The sequence below is a fragment of the Nelumbo lutea genome, chromosome 1 (genome assembly GCF_056320005.1).
Source record: "Nelumbo lutea isolate HS-2025 chromosome 1, American lotus-T2T, whole genome shotgun sequence".
Lineage (NCBI taxonomy): Eukaryota > Viridiplantae > Streptophyta > Magnoliopsida > Proteales > Nelumbonaceae > Nelumbo > Nelumbo lutea.
Window position 1 is genome coordinate 9,145,985 of NC_142684.1, and position 15,776 is coordinate 9,161,760.

The following is a 15,776-nucleotide window of genomic DNA, read 5'->3' on the forward strand; positions in this document are numbered from 1 at the left end:
ATTGATATTTGAGTAACGAGATGGTGGCGATCTCACTGTATAGAGGGAACCTGCACAGAGTGCCCGACGTCCCTCGGCGATGGCTCATGCCAATCCCTTGCATTTCCCTCAAAGATTTCAGGATTCTCCTCCGCAAATGGGAGAAAGCTCTGTCTCGCATCTCCAGCACCACCACCCCCACTAGCTCAAATCCTAACCCTAACCCTGATTTCAAACAAGAGGAAGGCGTTGGAGACAATGGTTGTTCCAAACAAAATGGAAGAAAGCTTTGTCTCGCTTCTGAGCCCCAATCTCAGCCAACCATCGCCAGGAATTTTGAAGATGCGCCATCCCAGCATGGAACATTTGAACACGCCAAAGATCATAATGAAGTAGACTGTGATCCTCATGCTGAGCAATCCAGAGAACTCGGTGGCTCTATTGGCGTTGAAAAACCATTTCGGGGGATACCCGACGCCGACGCCGACGACGAATCCGACGATCTCTACCTCACGACGGTTAATTTCGTGTCTCAATGGTTGTCGGCTATCTCAGGACAGTTGAAATCTCTAGCAATTTCGGATTTCTGGATCCAATGTTGCTGGTGATGATCCGAAGTTCTGTCTTTGATTGATGGCGACAATCAGCTCAAAAAAAAATTTCTTGCAAAACAAACACTAGAAAGTGGATTTTCTCACAATTTTTTTTTCAGCAAACAAACACATTATAATTAACTGAGAAAATAAATTTTCCTTTTCTCATCCCAACATTTCTCATCCCATCCTTTCTTAGTCTAATTTTCTCAGCAATGAAATAGACCCTGAGTGTCAATCACATCTGAATCCTTCGGAGGAAAACCCTACTCTTTCTTCGGATTTGGTAGGTGGATCTCAAGAATCGGAGAGAGGCATTAGTCAGGTGGAGAAGTTTATGAGCCTCGGGAAATTGCTTGGGGTGTCATTAGATGAATTGCAGGAGTTCAAGTCAAAGGTTTCAACGTGGCCAAACTGATTCAACCAATCACAGTAGACAGCCCTGTTGCAGAAGATGAGACCGAATCCTTGAGCTATAGCTCGGATTGGTCATCCGGTAGTTTGGATTACCTCTCAGGTAGCAGAAAGTCAAAATACTTGGATTTGTTCTATGATGTAAAGGTTACAAATCCGTCTAGTGGCTTGAAAGGTAATAGGAGTGTGAGAAGTGTAAGAGGAAGAGGTAGACGAGGCAGAGGAAGATTTGCAGCCTTTTCTCAGCCTTTTCTTGTTTTTGGTGTGCTGAGTTAGGATAGTACTTTTGTCCTATTTAGGTTGTTTTTCTCTTTGGGTGGATTTTTGGTTCTAGCCTTTGTTGAGGCTTTGAAGAGGTCTCCGAAGGCCTGCCTTGTCTTGGGCTTGGCGGTAGAGGCTTGCAGAGGCCTCATTTGTATACTTTTTCCTTTTCTGTTATGCGCTTTCAATAAAACTTTACCTTACCTTTTCAAAAAAAAAAAAAAATGCAATCATCTCTAAACAATGATGGCTAATGGTATGAAACATTCCCTTTGTTCCCCAAGTAAAACTAGTTATTAGGTAATGCACATGAAATAACCACCACCACTTATTGCCAATATCTCTATGCCCCCAACACATTGAGAACCTTTACACTCTTGAATCCTCCTGCATTTTGTGAAATTGGTCGGGTAGACTTAGTGCATCACTACATTGTATTTGTCTTGTCTTGAAATGCCACTGTTGTTTAGGATCACAGTTCCTTCATCTCTGTTTTACTTTGATGTTAATTTTATAGCGAGTGAAGACTATTTTCAGCTCCTTTTAGAAGGGAAACAGGTCAACCGTTTTGATCAAGAAAGAAAAAACAGGTTAAGTTCGTTGACCATATATCTGCACATTGTATTATTTCATATAGGTCTCACAAAATTAAAAAAAAAAGTTGAAATTAAAATTAGAAAATTACAAATTTACAATGTACAGGAGAGAGAGAGAGAAGATATTTTGAGATGTTAAGCCAGTATTGGTTATCTAATTTTCAGGTATCATGACTCTCCTGTATCATAGTGGGGGCTTGTTTATTTTTTTATGTTAAAATTAAATATTCTAACATAATCCTGTTTATCATGACTTGAAAAATAGTGGACTAGCAAGGGGTGCAAGTTAGGTTGTCCTGATTTTAAGAATGTCACTACATTGGACCCATCAGTTAACAAATTCCCAACCCAATTTTCTTGGGTCAAAATCAAATCTATGTTTTTATCAGCAGGATATTGTATCAAATTTAGATTATCGGTTCAAATTTGAATAGACCCATCTAGATTCGATGCAATCTGTTTGCACTCCTAGATGAGAATCTTAGTGACAAGAGTGAATAAAATCCCTTCACGAATCATGAGCAGTGATGAAGATTTCAACCTCAATGAAGATCATGAAGATGAGAGGGACGTTGACTGTATACAATATTTGCATGGAGCTAACATTATACACTTGCTCGAGTTTTCGACAGAGTTTCAATTGGCATAAAAAAAAGAAAACTTTAATTCCATTCAAGGTTCAAAATATCGGCCCATATCAGCCGATATGTATTGTTTCGGGACCTTTCCAATACGCCCCTACAGTGGATGTATCGAGATTCTGACCAGTTCAGGGGGTGGATGTGCCTGAAACCAGCCTCCCTGAACCGATTTAAAAAAAAATAAAAATAGTAGAAAAACATTATCAATATTGCACGATATGCCCCTACCAACGTATTGGATGTATCGATATTTTGAACCTTAATTCCATTCTGTGTAATGTTTATATGTGAAAAGCACTAGAAATACCATAAATTATAGTATGGAAACCAAATTACCCTAAATGCAAAACTGTAACAATAAGGTTTTAAATTTAAAACAAAACCATATATGAATATAAAGTCATACAAAAAAGAAAAGGAATGGTTAATATGACTCGCATAAAAAAACGCTCTCAGAAAAGATGCAATAAACTACAACATTGATCACATTGGAATAACAGAATTGTAATGCTCACCAAGTCCAAATGCATGCCTATGATATGACAACATGATACTTGGATTAGAGGAGCCAATCTCAGTGTTAGACTTGTATTCTTGTCCCATCTCAACATCTGGGAAGGATCCTGAAAAGATCAAGATATGTTTTCTCAAGCAATGGGTCAAAGCACCCAGTTCTAATTGTCCTCCCCATGCTGCTGTTGATTCCACTTCTCTACAATATTTTTCAAATCTTTCTGAAAGTGAATTATCATAATCTTCTTCCAACTTATTATCTGACAGAAAAAAGGGAAGGAAATCTGATGCATGTTCCCTCATATAAGCAGCCACCATTTGCCGAAGTTGTTGATAATTGTAAGGTGAACAACCTCCTGAAAAATAGGCCAGTTGATCCTCAACAGCCCGATAGAGACAGTGTCCATCTGGCTTTATTTCATTAACCTTCAATCCGAGGGGCTCAATCTTTCTCTCCAATTTCTCGTTTTCAATTATACGATCGCTAACAATGTTACTCTGTTCTTCCCGTATTCGTTGCTCTCTTGTTGCTTCTTGCTGAGCTTTTTTCTCACGCCTCTTTACACTCCTACTGGGTTTTGAATTGTCACGTTGACTAGTCACAGATACTCCAGCTATTGCCTTCACCAAAGTATCAAGATTATTGTTCTCCATGACATTGTTATTGGTATAGCCTAATGAAGCAAGTTCCTCTGCATGCTTTTCTTTGAGTTTCGAAGAAAGTCGAGATATCTCATCCTCCACCTGTTTCTTCTTGGCCTTCTGTTCAGCCTTGCTTCCTTTAGCAGCTGCCTTTTTTAAAGCAACTTCCTTGTTTTGTAACTGGGTGATCTCTTTCCTACAAACAATCATATCTTGAAGTTTAGTAATTAAGAATATTTCCTTAAAAAAGTAATTTGATAAAAGAATTTCATGGAGAAGCTGAATCACATATTGGTAGTTAGAGAATAGCCACTGTAATTTTCTTTGAAAAAGGTAAAAAAAAAAAATACAGAAAACTCTTTTTGCAAGCCATGGTTTTTCAGTTAAAGCTAAAAACCATTTACTAGCACAAGGTCATAATGGAATCGGCATAAATGACCTTCCTTCCTACATGCCCTTGAAGGTGAATCCGCTAATAGTACAGCAAAATTACTTACTTAATGGATCTTATTGATTATATTGTTTCTACCAAAAATTGGATTTGAGTCCTCATTACTGAAACATAAATAACAGATGCTAGGTAACTGAAAATCCCTCCTCTTCAGTTGGTCAATAGTCAGAATGTTGTTCACTACTACCACCCAAGCAAAAGCCTTAACCATAGGTGGGGTAGGGTTACCTCAAAAACCTTTTACCTCAGTTCTATTAGCCAGATTACTTATTAAAGCATTATAAAAAGACCTTACAATGAATAAACCATTCTTAGACAGTGCTTATAGAATAAGTGTTTAAAAACAAGTGCTTATTGTTTGCATTTGTCACCCAGCTTTTTCAAGTGTGCACTTATTTCATATTGGGTGTTTAGTACTCTCTCTCTCTCTCTCTCTCTCTCTCTCTCTCTCTCTCTCTCTCTCTCTTTGGACAAGGATCGAAGTGCCTCTGTTTTCTTCCGGACAGTAGCCATGAGGGAACAGAAAGTTGACGCTTGACTTCGACTACAACTACTCGTTCAGGTAAACTTTGCATAGTGTCGAATCACGACTGCTAGGAGTGGTCAAGCATCCACTACAGCTGTTAGTCAGAGGTAAGAAATAGACAAGAATGAGTTTTTACGGGGTGAAGCCAAAGAACTGAAAGCAAATGAAGGCAGATCCTTGATAATGATAGGTTTCTGACACAATAAAATCTCAAGAGATGTAGATGGATCCGGAGTCAAGACCCATACCCTCAAATATCTGAATTGTGGAGAACAAAACATGGATCTTTGGAAAGAAAATTTAAAATAGAGATGGGTAGCTGGCAATGGCCCCGATCAGGCACAACAATGAAAACCCCAATTAAAATAAAAGTTACAGATGAAGGAAAAATGACAGAAGGATCTTGTGTGAGGAGGGAGTGGAGGTTGATCAAGATGAAGATGAACAAGGGAACAGAAACTTGCTCGACTTCAACGCTTGCTCAGATGCATCCCCCTCTCTCTGCTTCCAGTGACGAGGATATGATGCCACCGACCCAGCGGCAAAAACAGAACAGGGGAGGACAAATCAGTTCAGGCCTGGGTTGCCTGGAACGGAGGAAGAAAAAGAATGAATAAGAAAGGAAAGAAAGAAAGAAAACAAAAAACAGAACAGTGACGCCTTCCCTCTCTGACCCAGGAGAAATCCGGCATTCAGCTCTGCCACCGCTGCTGCTCCTGTGGATCCTGTTTCTGTGGAGAAAAAATCCCAGAAAGTGAATACACGCTCTGGCATGCAGCCCTGTTTCAGCGGAGAAGAAATCCACTGCTGCTCGTGCTCCACCAGATCGATATCGAAGAACAGAATCTGGAGAGAAAGTCAGTCACCATTCAAACTGATTCTTCAACTGCGGTACCTTTGAACTGGGATTCTCCTAAGGGCACAAATGGAATTGTAAAAACTAAATGGGGATAGTTTTGGTAGAAAAAAAAATCGAATACGTGCTTGTTGTTTAAGCACTTAAAAACAGATGGAAATTTGGGCTTACAAAATAAGCACTTGTTTCAGGCTTATTTCCCAAACACCAATAAGTGCTTAATGGTGTGGTCCCAGCCGAAACAAGCACTTATTTTTAAACACTCCCAAACATGGCCTTAAATTCCTTCCACTACGTAGCATCAGGTTCCCCAGGAGAAACAATTCCTTTTTCAATCTTTCCTAGAAGAACTCTTTTCAAATAATTCAGTAACAATTAATCAAAGAATAAAAATCTGGTTTTAAATAAGAGAATAGCAAAGATACAAGAATAAGAGAATGTAAGAAAGGGAGAGAAGAGAGAATCAAATAGATAGTGGAGAAATGACCCCCGGCCTCCAATCAAAAGCATGGTTATTTCCACTCTCAAATAGAAACATTCTTTTTTAAACATGTCTACCTACTCTCAAAAAAAAGTATGAGCTTCAAATGGTATTTACCTCCACTAAAAAGGAAAAAAAAGCTCATTTCAAATGGTGTAGGATCCATAAAGTGGGTTAATGTATAGAAATAAAACCTGATTTAATCTCTTAAATTAAATAAAAAATCTATATAACAAAAAAAATATCAAATAAAAAAACCTAAATTTACAATGGCCCCGTACTTGGTACAGGGTGATCATTCTCTAGTGTCTTCTATAGTTGTTGCAAATATGTTAAAAGTTACATAAGTGTCCTCAGTAAGGTGGCAGAAAGAAAGGAGTTATAAAAAACCAAAACAGGCCCATGGCCCAATAAGAATAAGTCCATAAAGTAAAAAAGAAACACAAGAAAACTTATAAAGAAAAAGAAGGGTCCATTTGGTTTGCAGTCGGAATCAGAACCAAAATCCCTTGGAACTGGAATCTGAATTTACCAGTCTTTTTGGTTCAGACAGAAATCAGAATCGGAATTGGAATAAGTTGGAATGGGATTTCATTCCCAAGGGAGGGGGAAGGAATGGGGGAATGCCATTCCAGCAGGAATGGGAATGGGATTCCGATTTCGCCCATCCAAAAAGTTGGAATCGGAATGACCAATTCCAATCCCAGACCCCTATTCCCATGAACCAAACAAGACCAAAGAAACTTAAGGAAAAACAGCTAATACTTTCAACACTCCCTAAAGCAAGAAATTCTTGGCCTTTCAGAAATTTCACTGAATGGTGAAAAGCACAAAGAACCTTAGTGCTGGAAACACTTGAAAAAATCAACAATATGCATCACCAAGTATCTTCAACTGAAATAAATCATAACCAAAGAACCAATCCCCAATTCTTGTACTTGTTAGATCTGATGTTTCTCCACCTTCAACTGGACATCTGAGTTCTTCCCCATAGTACGGAAAACAAGACTGTCGTAAACACTCTATAGGTCTTGGAAATTCAAGAATCCACCCATCTAAGCTCTAAAATGATTAAGCATACTAGAAATACCTATGTCCCACAGCAGATTCTATCCAATATTGAACAAAAAACTTTCTCTGATTCTTCGTCATTTTTTTGGGGAAAGTATCAAGACTCCTTCCTTAAGACAGACCAAATTTCAATTAATTCTCCAAAAAAAATCATCTAAAACCAGGGAATTCAATAATGGATAATTTCCCCACCAATTATCAGCCAACAGACTAAAAACTCACTCCCAGAAAACACTGTAGGCATAGTCCCAATTTGAGTTGACACTAATATAGAGAGGGAGAAGAGGTGGGCACTTGCTCCCTAACTTCACAAAAAGTTTCTCTATCACTTCCTACCTTTGTAAAAATATGCAAATGACTAACAAAGCCAAGTCACCATCCAGAGAACAATTTTCAATGACCATAATGAATACGTAAGTATATTTCTGATTTTCTTTTGAATTTTGGGCAAAATTTCTACAACATCATCCTTGGCATCAAAAAATTCTAAATGATTGTCCAAAAATATTCTAAAAATCAGGCAATTTAAGGATGCAACATGATTACCATTTTTGAAAATGAAATTACTATCTACAATAATTTACAAACTTGCTATATAGTAATCCCCATAACAGGAACCCCAAGAGGAGAAAGATTTAGAATAGGGAGATTAAATTAACAGGTCTAGCAAGGGGGAAATCAAAGGCACAAAGGAAACTAAACAAATTCTGAATGAAAACTGACCAAGAACAATATCAAAAAGAAGAATAAACACCAAAGCAACCTCATAGCTCAGATCTGATCTTAATCAACTTCAGATTTTATCAATATCAACATCTTCATCATTATCAAAGTCTTCTTGTTGCTCCAATACCATCTTGTTGAATAATTCAGCAAACTTTTTTTTCTGATAAGGTTAAAGTATATTTATTTGTGTAATCCAAAAGCCCATGTGCAAAAAGATAGTGTACAGCATTCATCACCACCAAATTTTTTTGGTCTGCAAACCAAACTTCACTAAATATTTCTTCTTTCCATCCCATCATTCCAAAGAAAATTCCTCTACAAGTCTGCAGTTTTTCTAGCAATCAGTAATAGAATTTGGTATTTTCAACAAGGACATATAGTAAATAGGAAAGTGGACAGGATAATTTTAACTAACGAAATATGGCCCCCTAAAGAGAAAAACTTAGCAACTTACCCTTCCAATCAACCAATCCGTTATCAATTCTGTCAATCACATATTGCCACATAGATGGTGATGATGATCATGCTCCAATAGGCAGCCCTAGATGTGTAAAAGGAAACTCAGCGACTCTAAATTCCAATTCAGCTGCACACTCCTCGAGAAGATCCTGAGAAATCTGTTTTTTTTTTGATAATTGGATTGTGATTTGATTAATCAAGAAATGATAGCTAGTACAGGGCCTACAGGCATCCCAAGGAGAGGCACCTTGAAAAGAATATTACGGAAAAAACAGTAGTGAAAAGATTACAAAGCAGCCCAGTATAAAAACAGTAGTGAAAAGATCCAGAGAAATCTCTCCAACTCCAATCATCACATTCTTAGAGAGATTAACTTTCAACCCTGAAAGCAGATTAAACGTTTTTTAAAACTGCTCTTGCATGAAGTACTTGACCTCTGCCTTTAGAAAAATCAAGGTATCATCAGCATATTGCAGGCGTATAATACTATATTCTAGTCTTCCCAAACTGAAACCTCCAATCAGCCCAACATTTTCCACTAGTCAATATCATACTTATAACTTATACCACCAAAACAAATAGCACTGGAGATATTGGATCTCCTTGCCTTATCCCTCGACCAACTAGAAAGAACTCAGTTGAAATTTGAAACACCACTGACCAACACCAAAATGGACATGGAGGAGACACTTATCCCCTTTAACAATATTTGGACATGAAATAAACCCTAATATGTTGAATATCAAGCACAACAGGAGGAAGGCAGCCTCCCAACTGATCCAATTATGAGTTTCATGACAATCTAGAACATTCTAAAGCTTCAAACATGGTAAAAAATAAACATATTATTGACCAAACTAATCAATAGAAACTGGTAATGCCATTCATCATACCAAAATTTGGCATCTTAATATCAAAGACCCACCAACCATTTTTCCAAGAATAAATGTTCATTTGTCTATCTCCCTGATATCTAGAGCAGAACTGCAGCTTGCTCTTGGGGGCCATTGCTTGGTGTAATGGTAAAATCTCAAACTGACAAGCATGAGAATGTCAATTCAAGTCTAGAGTGGCCACTGTGCAAAAAAAGTGCCAAAAGAGCAAGCTGAGACAAATATTGGGTAGTGCCCTTTTTACCTTCAGCTTCTTCTCATGGTACAAGCAGCAACATAGTTTTCAAGGCGCCAAGGAAAGGCTAGGCGACAGGGGGGCACCTTGTCGCCTAGGCGTCACCTAGGCAATGGATTTTTTTTATGTTAAAAACATAGATCCTAGGGTAGTTCCCTAGGTACCATAACCATTTTTTTTTGATAAATAGGTACTATAACCATATTTCCTTAATAATTATTCATAATTTTCATATGAAAAGTATAAAGTTCATATTGAAGTATAGAAAATCAACATATTCATGAGAAGAAAAAGAAGGAAAATAAAATTCAAAAAATATAGGGGCTGAACCCTTATTTTTGTTATAGGAAAAGAGGAAAAGAGGAAGTAATGGTAGTAGTTGTAGTAGTAGTAGTAGTAGTAGTAGTAGTAGTAGTAGTAGAAGAAGAAGAAGAAGAAGAAGAAGAAGAAGAAGTAGAAGAATATATGGAAGAAGAAAATGTGCTGATTAGATAAAATTTTAAATTCTTCCTTACTTATTGGTTCAGGTTTTGAAGTCTTTGAGGGTTCAATACAGCATTTAGCAATGTTTGTGTTCATTAAACCCTAATAAATAAGAAAATAATAAAAAGAAAATAGTAGATAAACACAAAATGATTATTTTAGTTTAATAATGTCTATTTTATAATTATAGTCTCAAAAAAATGAACCAAAAAGTATTTTATAATAGAAAGTAAAAAACTGCTTGGCGATTAGGCGAGGTGAGCCTCAAAGGGCGCCTTGTCGCCTAGGCAGGCGCCTTGGCATCGCCTTGACAACTTTAAGCAGCAATACATAATATATTTACCTTTCAAAGTAAGATGCTCAGAGACCATTACCCAGTCAAAGATTTCAACAAATTTTATACCTGAAGCCATTTGTACATGCCAGAGTTTCTTGATTCCCATCCTTCACTGTATAGTGACTAATATTTTACAATCAAACCTGTTCATGGGCCAGGCTTCAGGCTGGACCCATTGAAACTTTGGCAAAAGCTAAGTCCAAGCCTGGCCCATGAACGGGTCTATTTACAATGTTAACCATTTAGTTTTAAACCAACATCGGGCTCTTCCCTTAAAAAGGACACTACATTCTTTTATTTTGACCAGAACAGACTAGAGAACTCATTGGTGAGAGAGTAAATGAGCTTGCTATCAATAACATGCTTGAGAAGAATCAATTTGTCTCTTGAAAATAGGAGTTTAGAGTTCCAAGCAAAAAGTATGTTATTAATTATTTCAGTAACAGGGTTAAAGAAACATCATTTCGTTTCTGCCATGACCCAAGTAGGACTACCAGACACGTAATAATTTGTCAACCATATGCTCTCACATTCTTTGAAACAGCCTCTCTGTATGTTCAGGGGTTAGGGTGCGTATATCTGCCCCTCCCCAGACCCCACATTGGTGGGAGCGTCATGCACTGGGCTGCCCATTCTCTCTCACATTCTGTTTTAAGGATATTCATTCCTCGAATGGAAATTTTAGATCCTTTGCAGACAATAAAAGTGTTATTCACACGAGACAAACTCAATGTGACAATGGGTACCGACATGGACAGCTAATGTACACAAGACAAACTCAACCTGTAGCATTTCCTTTGTATCTCCTTTCTAATTTGACATAAATGGATGGCTAATGTACAAGATGAAACCCGTTTCATAAAATTTTACTTAGCAACAAAAGCAATATCTTGTGAGTCAACATTTTCTCATCTTGGTGAGTCAGACACTTGGGCACATGACATATTCCAACCCCCTTCAGAATTATAGATTATAGCATTGCGTTTTTATACGTAGTATGTTAAAAATATTATACTTGGCCCAGGCACAACCCCTTTGAAAAGGCCTGCACCTAAATGTGCCTAGGCGTGAACCTGGTACGCCTAATGTCTCGATTCAGGCGTGTGCCTTTTCAAAATTTTGCACTTTTTTGTACTTTTTTAAGTACAGTGGCTAGGCCGGGGCTCCACCCCTGGACCCCGGACCAAGCCCCTTCAGGCAAGTGCGAAGAAGTCCATGTTAGGGTCATAAATTCTTAATCCCCACAAAAAATGATTTTATAATTTCAATTATCTTTTAAAATGTCTTTTATTAGGATGAATAATGAACAACATTTGATGAATTTGGAATAAATGATGTTTAACATCACATTAGCTATTTGAAATAATGCAATTGGGAAAAAAATTAATAAATTGAAAGTTTAGCATGTTTGAATGTGTTTTATATGCGATTTTTATTTTATATTTGCATTTTCACTTTGAATTTGTTTTATATGTTATGTTTATGTATGTTAATCTGAGCTAATAGGATTTTTAAAACATTTAGTTTAAAATTAAAGTTTGATTCTTAATTAACTATTTTAGCATTTTCTTAATGTATAGAATTTTTTACATCTTTTTGCAATTTTTGCATTGACTTTCTTTTAAATTTTGCACCTATCTTCAAAAAGGAATGCACCTCGCCTTCTGCCTTGTGTGCAACATGCCGTTTGCACTGCACTTGTTTTTTTTTTTTTTTTGCACCTTGCAGATTTAAAACACTCTATAAAAAGTCTTTATATGTTAGAATTTCAATAAATTTTGCAAGATATAAGTACCAATAAAAGCAGGTTTGAGTCTGAGAGTGGTCACTTTTTGCCAAAAATGCCAGAGGTTAGGTCTGCATCCAGCACACCCCTCCCAAAACCCAGGATAACTAAGACAAGCATTGAGTAATGGCCCTTTCTTGTAATCATTAAGTGATACTTAGCTCCAAAACCAGATATTACATATATTACATGACACAAGCTTATTAAATTGGATATCCAAAGTTTCAAACCTATACGGCTGTTCCCATATCCAGGATCTTAGAAATGGGGAGTTGTATCCCTGTTTCTTTTATACATGTCCATGTCAGTATCTGTATCTTTGCGTCCTAAATAGAATTTGGTTTCAGATGATCTTGAACTCCTCTTAATAAATTTCTTTTTCACAAGATTTCATCAGAATTTCAAGAGTCAGAACAAAAATACAAGAAAATTTTCTTCTAGCTTGGAAAATTTATATTTTCTCTCCTTTCCAACATCAAGATCTAACAAATGCCCATTTCTCCTACTTCCCTGATCTAAATCTCTTTGAAGCTTTCCTATTTTGTCTAAATTTCTAAATTCATCTATCTATGGTTCATTTGAGTGGTAAACCAAACTGAAATGGAATGTCAAGATTTTGAAATTTTTGACGAAATTTAAAACCATGCTTGTATTTGGCAAATAGTTACCAAAATACTATAGCTTCCAGCTTTGCTTCTAAGATACATGAGGTATTTTATCATGGGTCCTCCATTCTGATTGCACAAATAGGGCAAATTTTATTTATTTTTTTATGAGTAAATAGGGCCAATTTTAATACAAGAATCTAGTTTCTTCAAAGAGACAAATGAAAAGAAAGTTTCATTGCAAATGCAAAAAAAGGCCTCTACAGACTGGCAGAAGCCAAGGAGGGCAGGACCTCCAACCCAATTAACCCCATTACTAATTATGAAGATTCCTTAATAAGTGCTGCACTGCAGCCCATATTTCTAAATAACCTATGAAGCTATACCAATGATGCTCACAATACCAATCTTCACCAAGTTTGTATGGAATCAACTAGTGCGGAGTATGATAGAATGGCCATATTAAAGATGGCATATATAAGCAGAACAAAATGAAAAAAAAAAGGGAAAAGGATGACCACAATCTTGAGACACAAATATTTTGACCAGGGCATAAACTGGAAGCAAATTGAACCTCATATTAAGTACTTGACATAATGAAGAATCGTGCATCTCAATATGCAAATAATTACCATTCTAATACAAATCTAAAAGGATAACAAGTATTTGTATTTCATGCATATTACAATTATATGTTTTCTACTATCAATTCACTAACAAAATCAAGTATCATACAAGCACATTACCAGATAAAAATAAACCTCCAAGTAGCAAACAGTATTTATTTTGCCTGGGGGTGATTGCAGCTTCTACCTCTTTCAAGAAAAAACTGGTAGAACAATGGCCCCACCCACAACTGATTTCCTCAAATTGAATTTTGATGGCAGCTGTTTTGGCAACCCAGGCCCTTGTGGGATAGGTGGAGTATTAAGAAATGATAGGGGCTGGGATTGTTCTCAGGACCAATTGGGGAAGGGGATTCCACTAGAGCAGAGCAGTCATGTTTGGCCTACAGAAAGCTGTGGAATTAGGCTCTCAAAAGCTGGTAATTGAAGGTGAATCTAAAGTAATCCTAAGCTGGCTGAGAAAAGAGGAAAAGCATCCATGGTGGTTCAGAAATGAGATAAAAAAATTTAGAAAGCTGTCAAAAGACCTACAGTTATTATTTCAGCGGGCTCCATGATCAGCCAACAATCTAGCTGATCAGTTGGCAAAACAAGGGCTGAACAGAGAACATGTATTCTGGGCACAGTTGTAACATAGAAAAGCAAAATCTTTAGGGTTTCTCTGTCTTCTGTTGTAAGGGGTAGCCGAAGCTACTCAATGATGTAAATACACCCTTTCTTTATCAATAAATATATTCTTTTAATGATAAAAAAAAAACAGTATTTATTTTGCCTCCTGTATTTGCATTGCCAATAAGTTAATCTTTCTTAAACCCAAGACAGATCAGGGAGACAGACAGAGCATATAAAGAGGAGTTTGTTACCGGTGCCTAGATAGCATTTCCTCCCGAGTTTCTTGCTTCTCCTTGGGTACAGTTCCTACATTTTCTTCAGAACTCTTCGGGGGTACATTTCCTATAACTTCTTCAGAATTCTCATCCACCAACTCTTGGCTCTGGTCCATTTCGGGTTTCTGAATCAACCAAAAACGAAGAAAATGAAGGCGCCGGACACTATTGTAGACTCTCAGAACATACAAGGAACCAGGTAGCAGCCCCTCTGTTGCACATAGAAGAAAAAGAAACAAATCAAAAGGGCTACGTGTACTGTAACGTGCGTAAAATGCAAATAAAAAGAGAAAAATACCTAAGCAACCACTCGAAAGAGCTTTTATTACCGAGGAAAGAATATCAAAAACATCCCCTGTACATTTTAGAAAATATGCAACAATCTCCGCAAAAGCCTATTTAATGTGCTTGTTTTTTAAAATGTCTGTTTGGCCCTTATGTCCATCAATCTTCTCATAACTCTTCTTACGTTAATGACAAAAATTAGCCTAAACATAAGTAAGGAAAAACATACTGCGCCGTTCGTTTGTAGGTAAATATGTATGGAAAATTGGTCAATGCGTAATTTTTTTTTCCATTCATCATCTTCCCCATATTATTTTTGCCTTCAACAATGGTCCCATAGTAAAACTATCCTTTTTTTTGGGTAAAATTTATTCATGGATAAGTAACTTTTTCACCTTAAAGAAATTTTTACAAAACATGATGGAACCATTTTATCCATTTTAATAATTATTTTTGTGGGTAAAAATGTCATTTTATTATTTATTTAAGAATCTAAAATAATAAAAAAAAAGGGTAAGTGCATTTACCCAAATACCTAGGTAAATGCACTTACCCAAGTAAGTTGCATTGTTACAAATGAACAAGGCCCTAATGTAAAAGGCCTATAGAAACAAAGCAATAGATCAATCGTGACATCACCAAACTAAAAGAAAAAAGAGAAACATGATGAATTAAACAAACTAAAAGGTTCAGTTTTTGGTATTGATATTCTATTAACCATTGAAAAAAAAATCACAAGAGAAATGGTCACTCTTTGTGGTTCAAGAAATGACCCTGATTCATCATTGTTTATTAAATTTAAAGTGATATATGCATTAAGAAGGCTCTAGAAACATGGAATTCCATACTTTTATCAATGGAAATTTGTGACTCATATTGAGATTAAGGCCCCGTTCATTTTCTAGTAAGTTACTTACCCAGGTAAATGCAATTACTTGGGCAAGTTTTTCCAAGGAATTCTTTTATTCTCCAAGTAAAAAAGGAAATGGCCATTTTAACAATAAAAATTCATTATTAAAATGGGCATTTTTGTCCCATTCAAGTGCTAGAAACTTCCCCCCAAGTGGGAAAGTTATTTACTCACCTAGGAGATGGGTATTATTTACATGGGTAAGTGATACTCAGGAAAATAAACTTTCCCTGATCCCCACATTAATTTGAAACAAGAACATGAAATTCCTGGTCAATGGGAACCAAAATCCCATTGACCAACTTTCTCCCCTCTCAAAATCCAAAAAAATAATGCCCCCTAAATTCAACTAGGGGCGGAGGGGAACCATGGCCTCCCTATGCCTTCAAAATTCCCACAAAACCCATTTAAATTCCACATATATTTTAACCCCCTTACCCATGTTTCTTAGCTTTTGCCCCCCACCCCCTCCCCCCACCCCCCCACCCCAATAATTTTTTCTAGGTTTTGGCCCCTTAAG

The 15,776-nt window shown here is 36.8% G+C and overlaps 1 protein-coding gene across 2 annotated transcripts; it reads right to left on the reverse strand.

Moving 5' to 3' along the window:
• Positions 1–2,847: 2,847 nt before the first annotated feature.
• On the reverse strand, positions 2,848–14,471 carry LOC148873434 (OVARIAN TUMOR DOMAIN-containing deubiquitinating enzyme 5-like). 2 transcript variants are annotated; one of them, XM_088966960.1, is made up of 3 exons: positions 14,360–14,471; positions 14,038–14,272; positions 2,848–3,835 (listed from the first exon to the last, which is right to left on the reverse strand). In XM_088966960.1, the coding sequence occupies exons 2-3, from the start codon at positions 14,175–14,177 to the stop codon at positions 2,968–2,970; spliced, it is 1,008 nt and encodes a 335-aa protein (XP_088823086.1). In that variant the 5' UTR covers positions 14,178–14,272; positions 14,360–14,471; the 3' UTR covers positions 2,848–2,967. The 2 variants fall into 2 exon arrangements, with proteins under 2 accessions (XP_088823086.1, XP_088823085.1); XM_088966959.1 differs by lacking the exon at positions 14,360–14,471 and having other exon boundaries at positions 14,038–14,351.
• Positions 14,472–15,776: the final 1,305 nt, after the last annotated feature.

Bases quoted from the DNA above. Each gene is read 5' to 3' on its own strand.
- LOC148873434 (XM_088966960.1), bottom strand. From the start codon at position 14,177: ATGGACCAGAGCCAAGAGTTGGTGGATGAGAATTCTGAAGAAGTTATA. The intron at 3,836-14,037 runs GTAACAAACTCC...GATTGTTTGTAG, and splicing joins GAAATGCTATCTAGGCACCG to GAAAGAGATCACCCAGTTAC.